At 41.3% G+C, this 25238-nt stretch overlaps 3 protein-coding genes across 4 annotated transcripts in view; 2 read left to right on the plus strand and 1 right to left on the minus strand.

Moving 5' to 3' along the window:
* The first annotated feature begins 2152 nt into the window (after window positions 1–2152).
* On the plus strand, window positions 2153–9068 carry scp2b (sterol carrier protein 2b). Of its 2 annotated transcripts, none has more exons than XM_030050437.1 (5): window positions 2153–2316; window positions 3760–3859; window positions 5513–5642; window positions 6005–6084; window positions 8215–9068. In XM_030050437.1, the coding sequence occupies exons 1-5, from the start codon at window positions 2294–2296 to the stop codon at window positions 8308–8310; spliced, it is 429 nt and encodes a 142-aa protein (XP_029906297.1). In that variant the 5' UTR covers window positions 2153–2293; the 3' UTR covers window positions 8311–9068. The 2 variants fall into 2 exon arrangements, with proteins under 2 accessions (XP_029906297.1, XP_029906298.1); XM_030050438.1 differs by having other exon boundaries at window positions 2154–2316; window positions 3763–3859; window positions 8215–8354.
* A 4079-nt stretch (window positions 9069–13147) lies between these two features.
* Window positions 13148–22602, plus strand: podn (podocan). The gene is made up of 12 exons (XM_030048752.1): window positions 13148–13254; window positions 14166–14246; window positions 14911–15207; window positions 15783–15876; window positions 16135–16199; window positions 17418–17527; window positions 17621–17777; window positions 18185–18300; window positions 18571–18784; window positions 19005–19448; window positions 19874–20022; window positions 21437–22602. Exons 3-12 carry the CDS (start codon window positions 14929–14931, stop codon window positions 21594–21596), a joined length of 1788 nt encoding a protein of 595 aa, XP_029904612.1. The 5' UTR covers window positions 13148–13254; window positions 14166–14246; window positions 14911–14928; the 3' UTR covers window positions 21597–22602.
* Window positions 22603–22761: 159 nt separating this feature from the next.
* The window catches only part of slc1a7b (solute carrier family 1 member 7b), a 35665-nt gene continuing 33188 nt past the window's right edge, over window positions 22762–25238 (minus strand). Inside the window, exon 11 of the mRNA XM_030050406.1 lies at window positions 22762–24884. Coding sequence (XP_029906266.1) covers window positions 24612–24884 — 273 coding nt within the window. The 3' untranslated portion in view covers window positions 22762–24611. The remainder of the gene's footprint in view (window positions 24885–25238) is intronic.

Consider the following 25238-nt stretch of genomic DNA (forward strand, 5'->3'; position numbering starts at 1 on the left):
AACTAAGTGTGGAAAAAGACATTTTAGTTAACTGAAATAAAAATAAAAACTAGACTTTCAAAAAAAAAGAAAAGAAAAGAAACTGAAATGATATTGTGTACTTACAAAATAGGCCAAATTAAAATAAAAATATACAGAAAATGTCTTTAGTTTTAGTCTTTGTCAATTTGGTCAAATTTGTCAACAAAATAATCACAAGGAGGTGTTGGTGCTGACTGTGGGTCACTGCTGTTTAACACTGAACACTGAAACTGAGAAAAAACTAAACTAAAATGAAACCTTTTTAAACAATGAAAATTAAACTGAAACAATCAAAACCACTCTGTAAAGTACATTAAACTAAACTGAACTGAAAATAAAAAATTAATTACTAAATAAAAAAAAAGAAAAAGAAAAATACAAACCTATAAACCATCTGTTCACAACACACCTACAACGTAACAGTATAACAGTAAACACATTGTTGCATTTATAGTGGGCAAGACTGAAGGAAAATATCTTAAGGATTCAATGTGAACTCTGTCAAAGGACTTTTCTTTCAGCAGGTTTCGTGCGGAAACACTTACAAGCCTCTGACTGAAGCTGATCTTTCAAAGACGGCCTTGGGAACATGTCAGTCTCTTATGGGGATTCTCTGGGTGTCACTGACAGGGTTTGAAACCATGAAACCTCCACATTACACCTACAGGAGCTTTTATGACATCCCATTCTAAATCCATAGGTATTAATATGGAGTTGGTCCCCTCTTTGCAGCTAGAAGAAGCTTCCACTCTTCTGGGAAGGCTTTCTACAAGATTTTGGAGTGAGTCTGTGGGAATTTTTGCCGGAATAACATTTGTGAGGTCGCACACTGATGTTGGACGAGAGGGTCTTGCTCTCAATTTTCGGTTCTAGTTCATCCCAAAGGTGTTGGATGGAGTTGATGTCAGGGCTCTGTGCGGGCCAGTCAAGTTCTTCCAAACCAAACTCACCCAGCCATTTCTTTATGGAGCTTGCTTTGTGCACTGAGACACAGTCATGTTGGAACAGAAATGGGCCTTCCCCAAACTGTTCCCACAAAAGGCCCGTTTCCACCGCAGGAACTTCGGGATAATTTTACGGGGCCGTGGCCGTTGTCGCGTGTCTCCACTGCCGGAACTACCCTGAAGGAGAGAGTTCCTGAACCTTTACAGGGACTAAAAAAACGGCCCTGCATCGGGATAGGGACTCTGAGCAGCCCCGAAAAACTCCTGGGTTTACTCACGGCGCGATGTGATGTCAACAGAAAGCAGGCGTCCCTAGCAACACGGCCAACACTACCAAGCTAACGCTAACGCTAACAACACACTCTTTAGCCGGCATTTTTAGGTACATTTTGGTGGAAACAGGCCTAAAGTTGGAAGCACAGAATTGTCAAAAATGTCTTGTTAAGCTGAAGCATCAAGATTTCCCTTCACTGGAACTAAGGGGCCGAGGCCAAGCCCAGAAAAACAAGATTATCCCTCCTCCTCCAAACTTTACAGTCGGCACAATGCAGTCAGACAGGGAACGTTCTCCTGGCATTTGCCAAACCAGACTCATCCACCAGACTGCCAGATAGAGACAAGTGATTTGTCACTCTACAGAACATGTTTCCACCGCTCCAGACTCCATCCAATGCTTGGCGATGTAAGGCTTGAATGTGGCTGCTCGGCCATGGAAACTCATGCCACGAAGCTCCTGGTGCACAGTTTTTGCTCTGCAGGTACTGAGTGTTGGTGACTTTGACGCACTATGTGTCTCAGCACTCGGCAACTCTGGTGGCTGAGTTGCTGTGGTCCCTAAACGTTTCCACTTTGCAATAATAACGCTTACTATAGCTGATGGTGGAATATAAAGGAAGGAAGAAATTTCACATGCTGACTTGTTGCATCCTATTACATTACTATTACAGTACCAAACTGGAATTCAGTGAGCTCTTTAGATCAAGCCATTCTTTCACAAATGTTTGTAAAGGCAGACTGCATGGCTAGCTGCTTTATTTTATAGACCCTGTGGCAATGGGACTAAATGAAACACCTGAATTCAGTGATTAAGAAGTGTGTCCCAATACTTCTGTCCACCCAGTGCATCTGTGCTCGCTTGCAGAAAAAACAATCAGCGCATCTGCGATCGACAAGTCGAGCCTGAAGATCAGTCGGTAAAGGAAGGAACACGGAAGTGCCATCACAGCCATCAGCAAACAACAAGACAACAAGACAAGTCAAAGAGCACACGAGCACGACGCCGAGCTCTCCGAGGCACTTTGACTTATTTCACTTCACGTTGCAGCAAAATGCCTGAGTTACAGACGGCAAGGTGGGAATGTTTCACGTTGTACAGTCTATCTGGGACAAGGTGGATGACAAACGGTGCTTGTTCTTGAATAATTGATTGAGGTCACCCGGTGTCTTGGTTGCATTGGTGGAGAATAAAGCACGCTAATATGTCTTAAATTTATTAACCACGAGTTACATTGACATAATGTTCATTTATGTAATAGTCAAGGCTACAATTAGCATGCTAGCCCACCGTTGGTTAGGACATCAATCTACCGGCAAACTTAAACTGAGCAAAGCAACCCCAGTTGTGTAATTGTGCACAAGGCAGCGTCACTATATAGTTATGGCTGCACGATGTGAACAACATTGCATACCTCGATATACATGCATAGACAATATACGCCACGGTATGACTATGGGTTCACTCTTATTCGAAAATGTAAGTGTAGCAACAGTGAAAATACAGCATTCTTCAAAAAACAGCATAATTATACCAACTGGACAGAGAAAATTAGAATTAGAAATGCTTTATTGATCCCCAAGGACAACGTGGGTGAGGTGCTCAGATTTTTTCGAGAAATAAATTATAAGAAATAGAATAAGAAATAAGAAATACTAAAACATGTGCCTTAGAAATTTAAAACGTGTTATGTATGTTACGTGTTATGTATGTTATGTATAAATATGTGCATTAATACTACTTGTGCATTAATCATAATTGTAAAAAAAAAGTATGATATTCATGTGCAAATAAGTGCATTAATCCTGTAATCCTATAAAGCGATACAATAAGTACAGAACAGTTACTTCACCAAGGATTTTATCGATCATTATATAAAAAAAAAAAAAACAACAAAAAAGTATATTAATACCAACTGGATGTAGAAAATGCAGTTACTTTACAAAGTATTTATTTGATCAGAACAGACCAATCACTGTCTCAGGCTGACCATAACCCTAAATTAGATGTTGTCCATGTTGTTTTCTTTTGAGATATGAATATCGTGCATGTTTGGTACAGCAATGTCACAGTGCCAACCTCTGAAGCACTGGCACTGGAACGGGTGTATAAATCTTGGATTTATGCCGATTCAAGACCATCCTGCAGTGCAGTGTTCAGCCTGGACTCAAAGATTGCCGCTGATTGTTAGGCACACCAACGTGAACCAGATAATACTGTGATATTTTAATCTTGATTCTCCTGATGCAAGTGGGAGTGACAGTCGAGATGCTCCTGTTTCCAGCATTCGGCTCTGTTTTGGATGGTGGATGGTGGGTGGGGGGATGCAGTAAATGTTTGGCAGTCAGGCCGAAAAGGATGGACAGTACATACTCTAAAATTGAAAAAGGGTACACACAGAGTGCTTGTTAAGTCAATGCAATATCAAGAATATTCCACTGTGTATTTGTTTTGTTTTCTGGGTTGACCATGTAAGGTTTATGGACCTGGGTTTATCTCTCTCTTTACCTTTGTCCTCAACAGGCGGAGGATTGAGGCGGTGAACACCAGTGCAAGTGATGGACTGGAGGGCTTCAAGGCGCACGCTGTCTTCCAGGAAATCGACAAGAAGCTGCAGGAGGTGACTGTGTGCCTCAAAAAGCACTGCCTTGATTCTTAGGGTGCTGCAATTAATAAGCAGCTCAGTTATCAATTGTTATGAGTCTAATCAAGCAGAGTAAAACAGTGACACAATCTTGGTAAGAAAAAAAGTAGGAAACAATAGCAGTGTGGTAATACAGGGGTTTATTAACAATGATATGACTCAGGCTTCAATTCCAATTATAATTAGTGGAGTAACGTAAAATAAGAACACAAACATGGGTTAACAGTGTATTCAAGTACAAAAATGGCCAAAGAAACAACTGTAATAATGAATAAAACAAAGAAACTACAATCATTTACACATACAAAGTTTGCACCCTGAGGGCAATAAACCAGAGAATCCGGTTTTCATCTGGAGCTGTTTAACATGAATAGGCGACAGGCTCTCATAGACGCAGAAGTTAACAATCAGTCGGTAGAGCCAGCAGAAAGTCTAACCTCCTCCAGGGTTTTATACTCGTACACTGATCATGGCACACATAACTTTGCGCCACTTGCCGCCCGAACCACACAGGAGGTAACACAATCTGGTTGTCTCCTTTCCAAATAGGAAAATGTAGACTGGGTTGCACATTCCCCTCTCGCTTGCCTGGTTTCCGCCAGGTGCGCCAGTTCCCTTCCACGACCACACACATTTGAATGAGGTGGACTGGAGGCGATAAGAGCTGTGTTTGATACATTACGGCTTATGGTGTGTGTATCATATGGTATGTTAAGCCCTTTGAGATAGGCTCGTGATAAAGACCAATATAAATATGTTTGATTTGGCTTGACATGTCACACTACAGCATTCGCCTGTATAGCTTAGTGTGGCACATTTGGATCAGCTCCCAGACTGGAGTTATGTCATATCACAAAATAATGTCAGCTTATTTTGCTTGATTCAATCAGACAAATGGCTCACTCAGAAACCCTGTTTATCGGTACTGGCCTTTTCTGATCAGTCGTAGTGGATTCATTATGAGCTGGATGACAGTGCTGTCTGAGTAATGAATCAGCTATGCCGATGGTGGACTAGTCTTGAAGCTTTTATGTGTGGTTTAGTGGAAGAGCTCAGTCATAGCAGACCACTAACTGATCACAGTGAATTAAAGCTGCAGTTTGTCAGCTTGAAAATGCGGGTGAGGTTTATACTAAGTGTCCATGTAACACAGTGAGTTTACTTGCACAGCTTCATGTCCATGTTTCTGTGTGTTTCTACATTTCCAGAAAGGGCAAAAATGGCCATAAAGTCACTCCAAACTGTTCTGAAGCCACATGTTTGCACTGTAGGTTCAAAAGTCCAGTATTTATCTCATTATCTCCTGGATTTGCACTTGTGCACCACTACACAGTCACTTAAGTAGGAAGCCGATGCTGCCTTCAGATGCTGTCGGTAAACGATAACTCTGAAATGCATAAAATCCTCCTGTGACTATGAAACCCACCTTAAAGTGCTGTGCATAATGTCTGTTGAAATGTTTAATATTGCATATGTATGTAGGTTAATTAAAATTACTGCACAAAATGAATGAAACAGCCCAGTTTCACATTTTTGGCCCTTTATGTACATTTAGTAGACATGTGGCTTTTCATAAGTCACAAGTTTAGATGAACAAAGGTCATAAAGATGTTTATGTGTTTTGAACAGGAAGGAGAGCAGTTTGTGAAAAAGATCGGGGGAATTTTTGCCTTTAAAGTGAAAGATGGCCCAAACGGACAGGAGGCCACTTGGGTCGTGGATGTGAAGAACGGCAAAGGCTGTGTTCACAATGATGCTGGTAAGAAAACACAAGGTGCTGGACAACAATACATGAGCCTCCTGTATTAAAATAATATTAGACTCTTAGTACATAACTGTGTGGAAATGCAATTTAATCCTCAAAGGTGCTCTGCAGATTTTGATCAGTTCATTTGAGCTGTTTTGTGTACTTTTGGTGCTCATCTTAATCTTTGCTCATGCAATTTGTATTGATTTTTCATGTTTCCAATGTAATTGCACAATAACATGAGAATTGGACACAAGATGTATAGGCCAATAAGACAAAATGGCACCACCATAATCCGTGTTGCTGTGTTTTTTTTTTTAAACAAGCATTGCGGCAATAGCCTTTATAGCTTTTCTTTTATCTCTCCCTCTCAGCTAAGAAAGCAGATTGCACCATTTCGATGTCAGATGCTGATTTGTTGGCCTTGATGACAGGGAAGATGAACCCACAGACGGTGAGTGTTTTGCTTTTGGTGCGTCATGAGGTGTTTGAATAGACTCACTTTGTCAGATGTTTGGTAGACATTTCACTTTCAGTAATTTTATTATGCAGTTCTTTGCTATTTCATTTTGTTAACTTGAGGTTTTTGCTTAGTGTTAAGTGTCATTGTGATTGCCTGTCTGCATCTGATGTTTAGCAGCTTAAGTTTTTATTAGTCGTTATCCACGTGGCCATAAAACATGATTTTTTTCATGTGCTGATTTGGAGTTTGTGCATGGAAGTCATGTGTCATGTTCTGCCAAAATAATCTAATTGGAGCAGGGCAGGGTCAATATTTAAATTACCCCTTTCTCAAACCTGCCTAATGGGTTGCCTTTGACAGTGACATGAACAAGTTTTTGTGGCTTGGTGGTGTGAGCAAATCAAGTCACATTCTCCTATAAGGCATTTTTCATTTTGAGAAGTTGGAAATTCTGTTGGCCTAAAAAGAAACATAAGCGCATATGGAAGTACTTCACCATATTGTTAGGGAATTAGGGCTATTATAGGTCGATCTGTAGTTTTTTGATGTTCTGTATCAAGTGCTACAGTCAAGTGCTGGTTATTACCATAGTGTTTGCCATTATTTTCCACTTGTTCTGAAGTTTTGATCCTTTTTTGATGGCCCTTTAAGTTTTACAAGCAACACAGAGTACATTTTTAAAAAGGCAATGCAACCTTTGTATTTAATCTGGAAATTGGATACATATGATATAAGCAAGGAAATTTTAGAGACTGGTTAGAGGTCTTGTTGAAAGTGATTTAACCTTCATTATGTGCACATAGTATGGGCACCTGGCATCGAACAAAGACCAAAAATAGACCAGAATTATAAACACAGTGGCCTCCATGATGAATTGAATTTGCTCCTCCTTTCAAGCTTTTTCTCTTTCATGCATCTATTTGGAAGGAAAGATATCTAAAAAGTTTCATTGTAACATTTGAAAATCGTATCACTTTTACCATGATCAGTGTGCAGGGGGGCTCAGCTTTGGGACACAAACGTTTCTAAAACTAAATTAACATCGCCATGAAGTTTTGCTACACCACTCATGTTGGCCAGATGAAGATTGATGTCAACTTTTGTGACCCTGTGACCTTTCCTCTAGTGCCACCAGCAGGACCACTGGGTCATTTGTGTTAGAAATAAGAGACTTGTCCAGTTATGTCTGATTTTGACAGTGATGATGGCATAAGCTGAAATATCTATCGCTATTTTGGTCTTTGGTCTTGTTGTTGTTGTTGGTTTTTTTTTTTTTTTTTTTTTTTTAACATAGTGTGCAGGAATTCTTTGACTTTTTATTATGGTAAAGTAGTATGATGCCCATATTAGTGGTTTTAGAAATATGACGCCATGGCAGTTCTCTGGCTATATATGCAGGTATAAAACAGGGTGTAAAGCTGTTGTCTTATATTTGTCTCCTGTGCAGCTATAAAAATATAAAAGAAACTTTGAGAATGCTTCTTTTGTATGCACCTTGAGTCCCTGCACTGTAATGAAAGATAGCTGTAGGCTTTCCAGGAACATGGTCAAGAAATTTTCCAATGCATTATCCGCCATTATTTAGAAAGTTGGAAAGACTGAGTTTCTTTATGTGGTGTTTCTGATATAAAGGCAAGAATTATGATTTCAGTCCTTCCACTTCAGCGTTGCAGAGGCACATGTTAAGGATAGAGCCGTCCATTTTCCTCTCAGAGCAATGAATATTTTTCTTATTTGGAGGATATCTGCTCACTCAGATTAGTCAAATTATTACCTGATGATGTGATTTCTCTTTAAACTGTTTTTTCCCCCACATGCATTCATTGCTCTAATACTACCCTGACTGTGTTTGTGTGCCATGCACGGTTTCCTGCCCTTTTTATAAGCTGTTGTTACTGTTGCCCCAGTTTCCCTGGGTTGAGTTAATCTCTCACTTTAACTCTTTATTAAAGCAGCCACATGTAGTTCCCTCCAGCACAGACCTAATCATATATATATATATTCTTGCACACAATGTTGGCATTTATTTTTACTTCTTTTTTTCCTTAGGATATAGAGGAGCCCACCTTGAACAAATTCAAGGTTACTGCTAAGACATTTCTCCTGTATTCTGATCCACAGGCGTTTTTCCAGGGCAAGCTGAAGATCACAGGCAACATGGGACTGGCCATGAAGCTTCAAAACCTGCAGCTGCAGCCGGGCAAAGCCAAACTGTAGATGAGACATCGAGGTCAGCTGTAGGTAGACCTCGGTGCACTCAATAGAAGTCACATTTCTATACCACAGACTTAGCCACTAAGAGTTTAACAAGACGACTGGTGTCAGATAAGTATTAAAGGTCTGCTCGACAACAACCACTCTCATCACTGGACTGGATCACTGTCCCTCTGGTAGACTCAAAGACAGCCTCACCATCCTGGGGATCCATCAGCCTTGCCACTGTAACTGTGGAGAAAAGGATAGATGGACAGATAATCAATTCACACTAAAGTCCTTGTCTCCCAGCCCCTCTCATGATAATAAGTAGACTAGAGTAGAGAGAGGTGCTCCCTACTTTACAGTACTAATTCAATGATTTGTTTTGTCTGAGGAAATCTTTGAAACATCCACATTGATTTTTGTCATGTTTGTTTAACCTTTCTCTGCAATTTTCCTTCTGTCCATTGCTAAAGAAATGTTTCTTCAAATTAATCATGTCTTGTAATATTTTAAGAGCAGATCAACGGCAAGAGTGCAAATTCTCGCAGTCAATTTGTGCAATTACAGAGACAACGAAACAGCCAAGTGCCTTGTCTCAGGTTCGCAATTTGCTGTAAGGTTTTTAACCGAGGGTAACACAACACCATGGATTTGTTTTCGCAGTCCGTCTTTATTAATAGATAGGGTTGGATCAACGTAATTTGCTGCCGTGCTATAACTATTGTACGAATCTAAACAGATTTCTACTGAATAAAGTTGTTTTTGCTGTAACATACTCTTGGTGGAACTGATCTGGATTTGTTTTTTTTTTCTGAAACAGTAATTGTATTTAACATACACCCTTGACCACTTAAGAACTTTAGCGGAACATCTGGCATCAAGTGTGTACTTCTAATATTTTTCCAGACATTAATGAAAAGCCCAGTTCAGCCGAGGTTGCCCTCCAGGCTCCTCCCATAAGTGGCCTCATTCATGTTTGAGCACAGGTCATCTATTAATGCTCTTCCTGCAGGGTCTTTGACCCTTTAAAAGTCCACAGGGAGAGGACTTTCTTGTTGACAAACGTTTTTCCACTGACATAATTTTGGTGTGCAGTTTAGGATTATATTATTCCACCCTCTACAATAATGTACTGTGCTCGTTTTGTCACTGTCAAGTTGGCTGAGCCTGTGTGTGTGTGTGTGTGTGTGTGTGTGTGTGTGTGTGTGTGTGTGTGTGTGTTCTCTGTGTGTTTGGAGGACCTTCCACTTTCCAGCGCTGCAGTGACCTGGTTCCAGACTGCCACGCTGTAGTTTTTCCTTTGTAAATGGAAGAGTGTGGCTAAAACACAAATCTGTTAACTAGCTCTGACCCAAATTCCACTGCAGTATTGGCTTGGCTCTGTTCATTCTCTGGATCCCACTCTGCAGTCACAGTGGAGGTATTTCATTGGTCATTTGTGACTGCTTTTACAACATGAACTTTCACTAGTTCAATAGTTTTTCTCCATTTGCAGTGTGCCGTGGAACCCTCAAAGTTCTGTACTGTACATTGTTTAGGCCATCAACTTCTATAAAACAAAATATATCTGATTAAATCACATAATGATGTAATTGCTCTAATCATAGTGTGTCTAATTACAGATTGAACTGATTTGTAAATGTTAAAATGTCTCAAAACTATGATGAAATGTGTGGGTAACAGACGAGGCTGAAAGAAATATTGAAATCACAGGCAATTTTCTCATTCATCATTCACTTCGCTTTTTTGAAATACCACTCAAAATAATAAGATAATAGGACTAATGGCATTGCAGGCAGTTTATGCATTAACGAACTCTGGACATCTAACTCTGCTTGTCCTTGACACCATGACTCTCACCTGAATAAGCAGCAAAAAATGAATAGAGGCACACAGGCAGTAAGTGCATCTATAAAGGACACATTCTCCACTTGCTTAAAGTGATTTTTTTTTTTTTTAGTGATTATGGCTGAACAAGAGCCATAACTTACAAAAGTGCAAAACTTCCCCAATGGAAAATTTAAGGAAAAAGACATCCAAATGCTGAATACACTGACAAGGAAGTGAAATGCAAAACATCACAGCAACTAAAATTGTCACTAAAAACAAAAACAAGAATCTTCCAACTTACATATTAAAGGGTTTATTAGACTAGAGAGATATTTTGTAATAAAAACGGTCATATTTGTTAGTTAAAGAGCAACCAGTAATGTTGGTAATCAACAAAAGCCTCTTCGGGCGCTGTCTGGTCACACAGACACAGGTGGGTGGGACTTGAGGCCTTTGTTATGGTAAGGGCCTGCATTAGTGGAAATGGGACAAACTTCTCAGGGTGTTTCTTGCTGGATGATAACAGTGTTCAAATAGAAGATTAAAAACATCAACTCTCTCACAAAATGCTGACAGGATCTCTGCTATGTGCAAAAAGAGCAGGCCAAACCACAGCTGTAACTGATAAAAACCATATATACCACAGAGGATCCTGTTTTCCATTAAAGATGCCATCATGGTACCTTGTTTGACCGTCTCCGTCCACGCCTCAGCACAGTCACTGCTGCTCTTTTCATTCAGAAAACAATTCTTGGACGTGTGCGCAGGTATTGATAGGAAACGATTTTAGAGTATACAATTTCAAGACTTCCTGCTGGTCATGAAAACTTTTATGATCTCTGCCTCCCTGTTCCAACGCTGTGGAACGGCCTGGAGAACAACTTGAGACTGCAGCCTGCCACCGAGTCCAAGAGAGTTGTTAAGACGGTGTAAGATGAATCGGCTGGAATGGCAGATGCTCCAAATAACTCGATTGAACATGTTCCACTGAAACAGCAGAAACTGTTATTAAAAACACTCAGCGGCAACCAGAACCAATCAAAGGAGAGCCAGGAGAGCCGGGCTGGCACAATGTGATCACGACGAGCGATATATTTTTTCCCGTCCTCTCTTGTTTGGGAAGAGATTAAAGGCTAAAAGTCGGAGATCAATCTCAGTGTGAAGGCTCACAGCTCAGCGGGCACTGGACCAGCGAGGGAGAGTCCCACAACAACTTCTGGCTCCCCGGCCAGGCGGGACTTGGTGTGTCCCTGTTCCAGCCTTCATCACTGTTTTCATTCTTCCCTACACTACAAGTCAGTTAACTGTGCGGATTCAGTTTCAAAACTTTCTTTTCCACTTTCTAAACCTTTCTCCCCTTTTTTTTCATTTTTAAAGGGACACTATGCAAAATAGAAAGTTATTTGAAGTGAGACTCAACTGGCAAATCATCATCATAATCATCATCATCAAATGTGCCTATTCCATTTGGTCAGCTGAGTCTGAAGGCTTCTCATTTGTATGTCTGAGACAGAGGGATGCGTTTTTATTCCCTCTCCAAAACATTCCTGTAAATTCTGATTTCTCTTCCTGACACCATGCATTCAAAAGCGTGCTATGCACCAGTTCCTGTTGTCTCTAGAAGAGCTCAGTCATACTTTAAAATGTCATCTCCTATGGGTGTGTGAGCGTGACAGATTTTACTTCAGGATGTTCAGAGGCGGTGCAAAAAACTGTGCCGCTCTTTTATTAAAACATGATGTTTGAATAGCCCGAGGTCTTCACTGTTGACCACCCTCAGTGATTTTGGAAAATGGCTGGCAAATGTCAAGGAAAATTATATTTTAGCTGTAATAATACACCCCATATTATTGGTCAAATAGGTATAATGATAGCTATTTGACACATGAGGCCTGTGAATATCCTTTGTTCTTCAGCTGTTTTGCCCTCCGCACAAAAATTAAGGTAGTAAAAATGAGAAATATAGACACAGATTGTCCAAATTATCAGCATCCAGAAGCAGCGGGTGAAAATGAGGTGCGGAGTTTAACACACAAACAAACAAACACACAAACACACATATGCACAATAAAATCAATCAAATTTCACTTCAGCACTCATGATGAATCGACCCTACGCTCCTGCTTGTGTGTGTTTTCAGTACGAGTGAATTGTGTTTTCAGTGTAACACATTTTAATGGTAGCAGATGTTCAAACAATATGCCTTATGGGAGGTATGGCTATTGAAAAAGAGACCTAATCCAGAAACACGTGGGACATTAGATCATATCCTGTCGCCCCTTTTTGGCAGGCACCTCTTCCACTTCTTCCTTTACTGCTGAAATATTTATGAAAACTCATGAGGTATTTTTACCCAGTGAAAGTTATCTCAGAACATACCGTTGTTAACAAACGGGTTCAAATGTATTTTTTCACTTAGAAAGCAAGGAACACTTTTTATCAAGCACACTTAATCCCCTGTTCTGCAATAATCTAAAACCGAGTTTACATTGGAAAGTAAGACTTATGTTTTGGTCTTTTCAGGAGACCGTGCCACATTGCAATTTTATGTCTTACCCTGGCTTGATAACAAGTTTTTTCCTCGCACAGCGTTCAAAGGACGTCGGAGATGCATGATCCAGATTATCTGTTTGAAGTGATCTGGCTTTGACTGAATCCAAGTGCTTCCTATTCCATCTACATGAGTATGATCTCAATTGATTTTTTTTTTTTTTTTTTTTTTTTTTTAGGTTTGGAAAGTATTTGTTGAATCCAAAGGAAAATTTACCACATTAAAAAGAAAAAAAAAACCAGCCAAACAAACTAATCACAACATGGAATTGCATCTCCACAATGCAGTTGGAACACCCTGACCTATAGGAGGGGAAAAAGCAATACTCAGGGAAAAACACAGAATTTGTGCTTTTGGCTCCCGTTCAGGTCCGAGCTGTCTCTCTTGCTCACTCCCTTCACTCTCTCTTTCTCCCTATCCCCCTTCCTTTCTTTTTCTTAACTTTCCCTCTCCCACTCCCACTCTCTCTCACATCTGGAGGGTATCTGGTGTGGCTGTGGCTGCTCGCTTGCTATGGGACAGTCTGTGTTTGGACTGGACGTCAGACTTCACTGGATTTCAGCAAGCGTTGCTTGGAAGTGGTAAAGTAGATCAGCATGTTGTTAATGCAGGGTTTACTGATATTGTGCATGTCTTATGCATGGTGCATGATGTTAGATTGAGCTTTCAGTGTCAGTGTCAGTTTCACTCACCCTTGCATGACATTTTTGGCTTGTGGACAGCAATTCAAATCTTCCGACTCTTTTAGACTACAGTGCAGCCACATGTTGAGGTTAATAGTTATGTTGTGGTGAATAATGCATGCAGACCTCTGCTCTGCTGGGGATGAGAATAAATGAGGGCTTGTCAGCACATCTGGAGACAAACAGTATTCTCACTGTAAGTGAATGAATTGTCAGGAAACTTGTTTTTGACTCAGTGAGAGGCTTAGGGAAGTTCTCCCTCGCTCTCTTGATGAATTTATTGTAAGCAGAGGTGACACCGCACAGTGGTTATGGGCAAGTGCACAGGCTTCTTTATGTGATTTCTTTTCTTTTTTGCTGTGGGTATATCGATTTTGTGCATCTGTCTCGTGTGTGTGTGTGTGTGTGTGTGTGTGTGTGTGTGTGTGCGCACCTCTTCCTCAGTGCGGTTTGTTAGCAAGGCAGCTCTGATAGATGGATGGCTTTTAAAGGTTTGCCTTGAGAGCTGCGTGTCCGTTTGGAATATTTCCATCAACACTGGCGGAGATGATTAGAGAGCTTTTTCCTGGCTTCACCAAAACACTGCTGTCCCTGACCCTGGCAGCCCTGCTGTAAAAGGCTTGAGTCAGACAATTTCACTTGATATATATATTTTCCTCATTTTAATGATGTGTATACTCCTGGGTAAACAGGTTGTTATGTAGGATTTTGGTGTGTGTGCGTGTGTGAGTGTGTGTTTAATAATGCCTAGGGTGTGAAAGCCGTAAAGGAGTCAGCTGTCACCGACCTATGTTCTCTCTCCAACTTAGCCCTTGCAGTTGGTGAGGACTGAAACTTGGAGCACAGCGGAGAGAAGAGGGAGAAAGCTGGCTGTCTTCCTTATTGGCCTGGTGTGTATACAGTGGGAGCTCTCCAACATGACACATTCATAGCCTCAAAACATACTATTTTTTTCCTCTGTGTAGTGTTTAGAAACTGCACCACAGGGATTGATCGAGTTTACTGAATTGTCGAGAACTGAAATGGACTGAATGAATCACATAAAGGAAAATATGGCTCAAAGAGTTATTTGGCAACATGAGACTGTGGTAAGAAAATAAGTGTATACCGTACACTGTAACTGCATTTTGCTTTGAAGGTATTGAAGAAAGATGCCCCTGCACTGGATAAAAGCCTCCTAATACATTTATTGTACAAAATAACAGCGTTTCACCATCAAATCTTCTCAGTTTAAAGTTACTACATGTGAGTTTTCACCTTGAGGGAGGAAATTTCTTACTACAGTCACAACATATTCATTCAACAGCATCTTTGTCTGTGTCTATATAGATTAGATTAACCATCCTTTTGTCGTAGTTGCTATGACATCACTGCCCTTGATTACCCAAAAAGCCATTTTGAGACAAAAAGGTGATTCAGGCATGCAGACGCAGGATAAGTCACTGACACAGACATATTTATGTGCTGTTACTTTAATGTGAAAAGATGCATATTGTACCTTTGACTGTGTGATGTTTTTCACTGCACGTTCTTGTCCGTTTCCTTGTGCAATAGGGGAGCTGAATCGTGGACATGACCTTTCCCAAGCATTCCATCTTGCAGGCCCTGAGTGTGCTGGTCTTGGCCTGGGTGTTGGTCCGCTGCCAGGCCCCTGTAGAACCAGAGGAAGAGGAGGAGGAGGAAGAGCCAATAGAGAAGACAGATATCTTAACGGCGGTGACGAAAGCCAAGTCGACTGTTTGTCCGCCAGAGTGCAGCTGTACGACAGAGGGGGCAGTGGATTGTGCTGGAGTGGACCTCACCGAGTTCCCCAGTGAACTCTCTGAGAACACACGCCAGCTCTCTCTGCAGGTCTCTCTCTCTCTCTTTTTCCCAAAGTGGGGGTTTGCGAGGAAGCGTGCGGGTGTTTGTATTTGTGTCAGTGGGTGTGATTGATTTGTTTTTGGAGTGAGTTTTTGAGGTCATTTTTTTTATTTTATTGTATTTTATTTTATTTTGAGCGCACTGTGGTTTCTTCCTAGTGTCTCTTAGGGTTTAAGATGTTTCATCAAAGAACATCAAAAGTCAAACTCACTCTCTGTCTGTCTGTCACTCTTGCATGATCAAACACACAATATCAATTTGTACAGATAATTAATAATGGAAAAGAAATGCAACATGCTGGAGGTGAATTCAAATCCCTCATCGGTATCCACACTCACTGAAAAAATCTTCAAACGGAATAGGCTTTGCCCATCTGTGCAGAGCTCTGTGCAAACCCACTGCAGTTTTGGTCATTACATCATTGTTATTTGATCTTGTATTTGAATAGGGCAGCTTTAATAAACAAAACACAGCGAAACAAAGTGCAGTTTGCTTGCCACAGTCGCATTTTGCAGAGTAACTCATCACATTATTCCGGTCTGTGTTGTGTCTCCTGATGCCAGAACAATCAAATTGAGGAGGTAACAGTGGAGCACCTTGCCCGTCTGCCTCAGCTTGAGACTCTAAACCTTCAAAACAACTGGCTGACCACACATGGTAAACTCAGACAGTCTAAACACCTAGCAAGAACCTGGCATTCGTCTGCAAGCTTGTTCCCTACTGATAAACAGAGACAGACTGTTTCTTAACCATCTACTTACCAATGATTTAAACATTGTTTTTCATATGAGACACTTGTTTGATTCAAGTAAATATTCCTGTTGTTTGCTTTGCATATGAATATACTTTTTTTGCAAAGTATATTGATGTGAGTGTAATTGCCTTCATCTGAAAGGTGTGTTTGTCTCTTTACAGGCCTGGAAGACGAAGGGTTTGAAGTGCTTGAACAGCTGGCTTATTTATACTTGGCAAATAATAAGGTGAGTCATACAAAAAATAGCTTCCATGTATCAAAATGTTTCTTCACGACTAACTTCAACGCTGCAAACTGACTAACTAACTGAGTGACTGCAAATCCACTACAGCTGCATCTGACATGGTTATTCTATTCTGTCCTGTTCTATTCTATTCTATTCTGTTCTATTCTATTCTTATAAACTGATATTTTGTGAGGCGTGCGAAACACGTTGCACAAGCTTATGCTTGTAATCACTGCCAGTGTGTTTGTGCCAGCTGGTCAGAGTCGAAATGTTACTGGTATCCAGACCTTTTTCGGACGGAGGGAGGGAGAGAGAGAGGGAGAGAGAGAGAGACAGAGAGACAGACAGACAGACAAAGAGAGACAGAAGGGGGGGTGAAGAAGAGAGCGAGGGGGAGAGAGACCAAGAGTGATAGTGAAAATGAGAGAGAGAGAGAGAGAGAGAGAGAGAGGAAGGTGGGGTTAAACAGAGAGAGGGAGAGAGACCGAGAGTGAGAGAGAGCGGGAAACAGAGAGAGGGTTAAAGAGAGAGGGGGGAAAGAATGAGAGAGAGAGAGAGAGAGAGAGATAGCCAGACAGAGAGAGGGAGGGAGGGTTAAAGAGAGCGAGCGGGAGAGAAACTGAGAGTGAGAGTGAAAATGAGAGAGAGAGAGGGAAAGAGAGAGAGAGAGGTAAAGTGAGAGGGGGAGAGAGAGACAGAGAGAGAGAAGAAAAAGGATGGACAGATTTGTTTGTGACTTAAAAGGGATGAATAGACAAAGGGGATGCAGGAAGAATAGGGGATTTTTAAGTGCTCACTAAGCCTCAAAGACACCCAATGCTGCTTTAATCCATAAACCACGTTATAAACGAGAGAGCTCTAAACCCATATGAACACTAAAATCTAATCTCACTAGCATTTCTCGGATTTCTATATTCTGTGTCATTTTGTGCATTCTGGGAGGAGTGGCTAAAATGAGGAAAACGGTGCCTGTAGATGACGTGGTGAACATAACCTGCCATACGGTGTGTCTGCACAACAAGACCCATTTGGCAAAAGCAGTGGAAGTGTTTATTTCTGCTGGTGTTGTTTTAAATATTCCACTTTCATGGAGACGGCTGTGTCAAAGTAAACTGTCCACTGTGAAATACAAGAGAAATCATATCCCCCCCAGTGTCAATGAATAATGAAGCCTATTTTTGTAATGTCTGATTAAGGCTGTTTTCATCGTTCCTGCAGCTCACCTCAGCACCCAAACACTTACCACCCTCCTTGGTCAGTGCTGATTTTGCTGCTAATCAGCTTACAAGGATCTTCCCGTACACATTTGGCCACAAGCCCCAACTGAGGTAAGAATGTGAGTGACTATAACTCCTGCTCATACGTCTGTTTGCACCCTGCTATTTTGCTCGCTCATGGCCTCATGTTCCTCCGTCTCTCAGGTCTGTGTATCTCCATAACAACAAGCTGACGGATGCGGGGCTTCCAGACCACATGTTCAACGCTTCAGACAACCTGGAGATCCTCATCATGTCCAGCAACTTCCTGCGTCTTGTGCCCAGGAACCTGCCCTCCACCCTTCACCGCCTCCATCTCAAGGTATACAGCGTGGTAACCCACAAAGCTGAGTGCTTATTCTCATTTAATCAACCCTTGGCAAGTTTGCACAGCGCAGCTTTAATTCTTATGTTGTAGAATGACATGAGAGAAAATTTATGTTTTATATTTACACCACAGGTTTGGTTTTCAAGTGTTTTAACTGTAGTTTGACAATACATGTAAATAGATGTATTCTGTGTGCAACTTTGCTCTCTCAAATACCCAAGACAAATTTCCCCTAAGGGAAACAATAAGGCTATTCTTATCTTAAAAACTTTGGTGCATCAACTTCCTTAATTGTAGAAGTGCTGCTTGTTTCTCTTGTTTTCCTTTCTGCAGACGGTGATAATGATTACTTGTAATGATTGTGTTTTTTTTTTTGTTGTTTTTTTTTGCATGGTTGACAGAGTAACAAGCTGGAGAAAATTCCACCAGGCGCCTTTGACAACTTGTCAAACCTTAGAGAGCTGTACCTGCAGAACAACCTCCTCAGCAACGAGGGCATGGACAATGAGACCTTCAGGTGGACAGAAATCCTAATGCACAAAGACACTCAGCTCAAAGGACACACATATTGTTCCTGTATCTCTATGGCAATACACAAGAAAAGCATATCATTACTTAAGGATATGTTTATGTACTTTAGGTCTATGCCAGACATGAGCATCTACTTGTTAAAGATAATTTAATGAAGCTGAAACTAATTCATTCTCAGGCAGTAGTAATAACACACAGTGTGCACATGGTAAAGGGCTAAACAGCTGATTTCATGACTTCCTCTTTCACTTGACAGTCAGCTGAGCAGCTTGGAGTGTCTGGACTTATCAAACAACAACCTGAGCGTCGTCCCCAAGGGTCTTCCACGCAGTCTAGTGCTACTGCACCTGGAGAAGAACTCTATCCGCAGCATCCCAGGAGATGCTCTTACGTCTGTCCGAAACCTCGAGTACCTGCTCCTCCACAACAACAAGCTCCGCTCGCGGTCCATCCACCCTACTGCCTTCCAGGTACACTTAATCACCCAGTGTTTCACGTAATGCTTTTTAGGCTGTTGTGCAGCATGGCATGCCTGCACAAAAACAAGAGCTGTACTTGATTTAGAAGTTTCAAATTGAAAACAGTGATTGTTCAAGAGGTATTCATCTACTTTTTTGCCTGCATGCATATTGAGGTATTTGGGATCTTCTGTGTAAAAACACCATTTACCCTCACAAATTTGCATTGAAGGGCTTGAAGAAGCTGCACACTCTCCATATGTACAATAATCTGCTGGAGCGGGTTCCCAGAGGTCTGCCTCGCCGGGCCAAGACCCTTATGTTGCTCCATAACTCCATCTCCGAAATTGGCCGCAATGACCTGGTCATGCTCTACACCCTCACCGAGCTGAACCTCAGCTATAACCGGCTGACAAGCTCAAAACTGCACCGTGAGGCCTTCAGGAAGCTGCGAGTGCTGGAAACCTTAGACCTGTCGGGGAACAGTCTTCACTCACTGCCCCTGGGCCTTCCCCGCAGCCTGCAAGTGCTGAAGATCAAGGACAACCAGCTGAGCTCGATACCCGATGGCACGTTGACGGGCATGCTAAAACTGCGAGAGATCTACCTGAGCAACAACCAGCTGAAACTAAACTCCATCTACCAGGGAGCCTGGCTGGAGCTCAGCGCGCTGACAGTGAGTGGCTGGGGGAGTGTGAAACACATGAGTGCAGGAGTTGTTACCGCACACATCGCAGGTTTTTCTTAAAGAAACAGTTTGTCCAAAACACACGGATACCAAGAATAATCTACAGGCCTCGGGCCAAGGAATTTTGTGGGGAGCCTTTTCCTGCCAAAAAAAACACCAGCAAACTGCATTATTTTGGGTATCCGTGTCATTGTTTTTGGAAAGAGCTGATGCTGTTTGAATTTTTCCACATGCAAATTTCTGACTGTTTGAGGTCCATAAACACGTACCCATCATCAAATCACACTAAAACTGTCTTTAAGGATAGACAGCACTAGGGTAATGGTATTTTGGGTGAACTGTTGCCACATATCATATGCCATTAAACGGGCAGGAGAGAGACAGCTCTGTCATTAAAAATCTTGTTGTTTTAGACTCTTGACTTGTCTGGAAACCAGCTGTCACACATCCCCTCTGACCTGCCGGAGTCTCTGGAGTACCTTTACCTGCAAAGTAATCGCATCAGCAGCGTCCCAGCTTCTGCATTCGAAGGCACACCTAACATCAAAGGCATCTTCCTCCGGTAAGATCACAATCACACACACACACACACAAGTTGTTTCATTTCATGGCAGCTGCGTGGCATTTACAGTACAGCTGGGGATATGTCTCAACCTGACACTGAGTCTTCACCATCCTCAGGGCTTTTGTGGAAATTTGATGGGTTGCTCCTTACATAAGTGACTTTTCCATGTGGATTGATCTCTGCTGAGGAGATGATTATGCAAGTGCCACGGAGGAACGACTGTGGGGAAATTGATGGTTTTGTTTAGACTGCTCTGCAAGTCCACAAGAGACAGCTGCAGTCAGGCCGCTGTACACCAGCACTCTTTCCCCTTTCAAAAAAAACACTACTCTTTAGTAATCAGCTCAGGGTGATTTGGGGGACAGTAAAAATGATTTATTTTCTTAACTTGTTCTCTTGTGAAAATCTACCTGGACTAACTCCCCTTGTGGTGAAGTTTTTCACATATCTTCTGTGGTGTCGTGGTCTGTTACTAATTAACATATTTTACTATTTATTGAGCATTCCAATGTAGCTTCATTTTTTAGAGTAAAACGGTGTGGTATTTAATCTCACCCCCTCTTCCAAATCATGGGCTCTCAGCAAATTTTCCACATTTGTCTTGTGCTCCTAACCCGCAAGTATTGCTTTATTCAGTGGGAAGACAGCAGAGCAAAACCATCCAGTTTTTGGACAAGTGCTTTCAGGAGTTTTGTGTGTTTGGTTATCGGTCTGACCCCAACTTAGCTGCTTTAAGGGTTGTGTTTATGGGCCTTGACCTCATCCAGGCTGTTGTGCTCGTCATGCTGCTCATAGCAGCTGCTGCCACATGAGTTTGAAAATGTTTTTCCACCAAATCCCCCCACAGCTGGGAGCCTTTGGCCTGAGCCAATTTAGTGCTTCTGGAATGCTTGCATCAGTGGGGGTAGGGGAAGGGGGATTTGTGCGAATGTGTCTGTGCATGCGTGTATATGTGCATGTGTGTTTGTTGCTAATTGTGTGATGGTTCAAGTGTGCTGTACGTTGGGTGTCTGAGTTCATGGGCGGCATATGCAAGCATTTTCACTGATTGATGAAAAATGGGGTTGATACAGTCCATCACATTTGGCAAAAGTTAAGTGCTTTGATGTAAAGTGAATACCTTTGACTTTGTCTGTTTTATGGTGCATTACATTAGAGTGGGAGCAGCTCAGTGTGACACATAAGTGATGCTCAACAGATGGGCCCTACTGTACTGATCCCTGAACAGAGCGAGGCTATCAAAGGCTCGTAATGACAGATGTGATATGTAAATGCCACCTGACGTCTATGGACCCTAGCTATGCAAGTTTTGGTTTTAGTCCATGAAGCCTCAAATCATGAAAACACACACTGTCTTGGTGAATTATCTTTGAGGAAGAACTCCAAATGTTCTGTTGCTTTCCTCTCCCAGGTCGAACCGCCTGTCTGTGGACTCTGTGGACGAGAGCTCTTTCGCTCACCTGACCAGCTTGCAAGTGCTGGACATTGGCTCAGGCAGTGCTGACCTCCCCTTCAAAAGAGAGGAGATGGTGGAAGGAGACAGGATGAAGGAGAAGGAGCAGGAAGCATAACTAAAAATACGCTCACTGAAATTGTCATGGGACTGCATCGTTGCAAGGACAGAAAGGCCTTTTTTAATGGAGATGAACCTGTGAATGGCTGTGCGAGTCATTTCCCAGGTGCATGATTGTATTGAAATGCAGATTTAAGTATTTCTGGTGCAGGATGCCGGATGAAGTTATGTGTGTTTTCATATTTTGATGGGGGGGATGGTCAGCACTGCCACTGCATATCTCTATATTTGAGCTTTAATATTTGTTCCTGTCCATTCTTATGTAACATCTCATCATCTAAAGAGTATATTTGTGCTTGACTCTATAAAATACCTTCACAAAATCAATATGAAATGTCCATAAGAGATTCAAGGCTTGCACTCATTTGAACAATATTTCAACAGAGTAAAAAAAAAGAAAGACAATACGTTGCTTTATATCATGCTGTGTGCGTCTTTCTGTACTTGGCTTTGAGTCACCTTAATGGCAGGCTTGTCATTCTGGCTTAAAGACCAATTTTACTAGAAATACTGTGAAACAATTTGTGTTTTTATGCTATTTTGAGACCAGCGTGAGCAAAGTGAAGTACCTGACTCATCACAGCAGTCAAACTGTTGAAGCCATTCAGAAAACCTTACAAATGTGACAGTGAATACACAGCCAGTGAGGTGTCCCAGTGGTTGATAATATTATTGGGATAGCAATGAATTGTCTATGATGTGGAGAATTGTGGATATCATTGTTGTCATGCTATTCCTCTACCGTGTGCTTGTGAATGAAATATTCCAATGCATAAAAGCAATTCAAAACGTGTCTGGAGGTTTGATCCATGCTGCTACTGCCTCTCTTTAGTCCACTCTTGTTTTATAAAATAAAGGTAGCAAATATTTTTATATGACATCTAAAATGCTCTTGCTATTACACTCACTGTATTGCTATAAATGCAGTGTCACTTTTCACAAGCAGCGTTATTGTGCTTTCACATTTACATTCATCACACACAGCAATAAATTATTTGAAAAAAGTTGGAGGAGATTGTGCGTTCCCTCACATTCACAGGAACACCCAATGTTCAGTGCTACAGAAAAAAAAAAGAAAATCCTTTGAAACCTTGTTTTTTCATGGATCACTTCACTTTAGAGCATGAAAATGACCAAATAATTATTGGACCACAAGCAGTGAGTTCACAGCAAGCTTTGCTTTAATAGTGTCACATTTATGTCCTAAATCTTTTGCTATTTTCCTATTGCTTGTTTGACTGAAAATTGTCACAGATGTGACCATTTAAAATAGCTGTTTTAACCCCTGAAAGGAAATCTGTGGGCAATATGTGGTCAATAAAGCTTTATTTTTTTTCCTGAATACATATGAACTTGAAGCTGACAGAAAATAGGCATGCCAGAGATAATTAAATGTGCTACACTTCATTCTGGATCTGGATTTACAGATGTACTAAGCTTAGTGATGACAGTGCTCCTTATTAAGTCAGACATTGTTTCATACCTATCAAGCTGTCAGTGGGTTCCTCCTCACAGGGTGGTGTCATTGTTCAAGACAAGAGAATGGGACATAGCTTATTTATCTCTCATATAAAGATATAGGAAGTGAGTGCAGGTAATCTGCCTCATATAAAAACAAAGATGAGAATGAGTTACCTTAAAGAGGTCAGCACGCCTCAGAGGACATGCTATTATCTGAAAAAAGATGTTGGCAGCCTGACACCTGATGCACATTAGAAAACAAACTGCTGCTCAAGGCAAAGCACTCGGGAATCTCTGGCAGAGGATGTGTATGAAAAATAAATAGTATTTAACCAATCAAATTGCAGAGAAAAAAAATAGCATACCATACTGACATACATCTGCATGTCCTTGAATATTCCCCATACAAATGTTACATACTGTGTGCAGCATGCATGTCATAAAATGCAGCTGCAATCCACGTGCTCCAAAATGAGTTTATGTCGATACTGTCAGAGGTTGGGTATTGTTCTGATAGTTGAACAAACAAACAAACAAACACACCAAGACCCAAAAAACAATCAAACAACAAGGACCACTTGGCGTATATTACAAGTGGTGTTTTGCACTTATCAGGCTGTTCAAGTGCCAGGAAAGTTAAATCATATCAAGTGCTACAGAGATTGTACAAATATATGAAGTCATTTTCTGTAAATATATTTTTGCCCAGGTGTATATAAGGTAATGTGGCTGGAAGGGAAATATGTGTTTTTTTTTTTCAGTACCACCCTCCTTGTCATCATTATCATCATCATCATTGTCATCTGCCTAGCACCACCAGCATTTTAAGGCAAAATTAAACAATTTGGGCATGTCACTTTGCCTTCAGATCATGTGAGATTAGGCTTGCTATCCTATCCTCTAGATTTTATGACACAGACAAGTGGCTGCTTGCAGTTGTAAAAAATAACTAGCTAACTAACTAAGTAAATAAATAAATAAACATTTGCCTTATTAACAAGTATATGTTGCACACTGAGACAAATAAAAGATGCAGTTAAGAAATCATATAAAATGTAGGTATCAAATAGAAATCAATCAATGCAAATATTCACAGCTATATACAAACTCTGAGAACTGTGTGTGTACTTTCTCTCTTCAACACTCGCAACAGAAGGACTGACTTCTCAGTGCAAGCTCACTCTTTAAGTCCAGACGCGAGAAGAAATGTTTTTTGCGGACCAAACGCACTGGTATGAGTACATCTAACAATGTCCTTTTCATCTCCGAATATCCACTGTCACAACATTTTTTTTTTCTCCCATTTCACAACACGCATCCTATCCCTGACCATTATCACTGCTACAATAAGGAAAATCCTAAGACTTCATATCCTTTCTTCTTGGTTCGCTATTTATGATCACATGGGAAGAAATCTTGACACTGGCTGACAATGTTTTCCCCATGAAATAAACTGACACATGACCTTGGGCGTGTCGTCCTTTCATCTCTAATGGTGTCCTTTGCTCTGAGATTCTGGTCAACAAAACCTATCCTATAACGAAGAAGGAGGCTATACATTGGTCTCAAGGCCATTCATATCAATGGTAAAATGTTCTTTGTCCTTTTTTAGGTGCCTTGGGGGTACCGGAGGCTTTTTTCTCTCTGGTGGTGGTGGTGGTGGTGGTCGGATGCCCTCCTCTAGCTGCCTGAGTCGGGCCACATCAGGAGGGATGTGCTCAGGTTTGACCCCAAAAGAAGGGGGCTGGTAGTTGCCATTGTTGCTGTGACAGTTCATCAGCGGCGGGGTGTTCATTATGGGTTTGGTCTCGCAGATTAAAGGCACCTGGGGTCCAGTTGGGTCACAGAAGCAGCAAGGCGTAATAGGAAATGGAAGAAAAAAAAAAGAAGAAAACATTAGACAGGTGAAGACGAAGATTTTGAAAGACAGAGGGGTGACATAAAATGAATAAAGTGTGAGGGGAACCAGACAGAGATTGTGATTAATTCCCAATACCCGGAATCTGACATCATTAAGTCTTCTCTCATAAGCGAGGGTCTCTGTTTGTGTGCAACTGTGTGGATGTTACGTAACTTCTAGCTAAATGCAAAGACAAACACATCCTTCCTGCCTGACAGCCTGCCATTTCCAAGTGCTGAAAAATAGCCTTGACATTTGGATTCATGTGGCAAGTGACAT

The sequence above is a fragment of the Myripristis murdjan genome, chromosome 4 (genome assembly GCF_902150065.1).
Source record: "Myripristis murdjan chromosome 4, fMyrMur1.1, whole genome shotgun sequence".
NCBI classification, from domain to species: domain Eukaryota; kingdom Metazoa; phylum Chordata; class Actinopteri; order Holocentriformes; family Holocentridae; genus Myripristis; species Myripristis murdjan.

What these genes read in the sequence shown, in the direction of transcription:
- scp2b (XM_030050437.1), top strand. Translation starts at nt 2,294, where the DNA reads ATGCCTGAGTTACAGACGGCAAG. An exon ending in TCGACAAGAAGCTGCAGGAG is followed by an intron (nt 3,860 to 5,512) that starts GTGACTGTGTGC and finishes TGTTTTGAACAG; the next exon opens with GAAGGAGAGCAGTTTGTGAA. An exon ending in GGAAGATGAACCCACAGACG is followed by an intron (nt 6,085 to 8,214) that starts GTGAGTGTTTTG and finishes TCTGATCCACAG; the next exon opens with GCGTTTTTCCAGGGCAAGCT.
- podn (XM_030048752.1), top strand. Translation starts at nt 14,929, where the DNA reads ATGACCTTTCCCAAGCATTCCATCTTGCAGGCCCTGAGTGTGCTGGTC. An exon ending in CACGCCAGCTCTCTCTGCAG is followed by an intron (nt 15,208 to 15,782) that starts GTCTCTCTCTCT and finishes TCCTGATGCCAG; the next exon opens with AACAATCAAATTGAGGAGGT. An exon ending in TCCACCCTACTGCCTTCCAG is followed by an intron (nt 18,785 to 19,004) that starts GTACACTTAATC and finishes TTTGCATTGAAG; the next exon opens with GGCTTGAAGAAGCTGCACAC.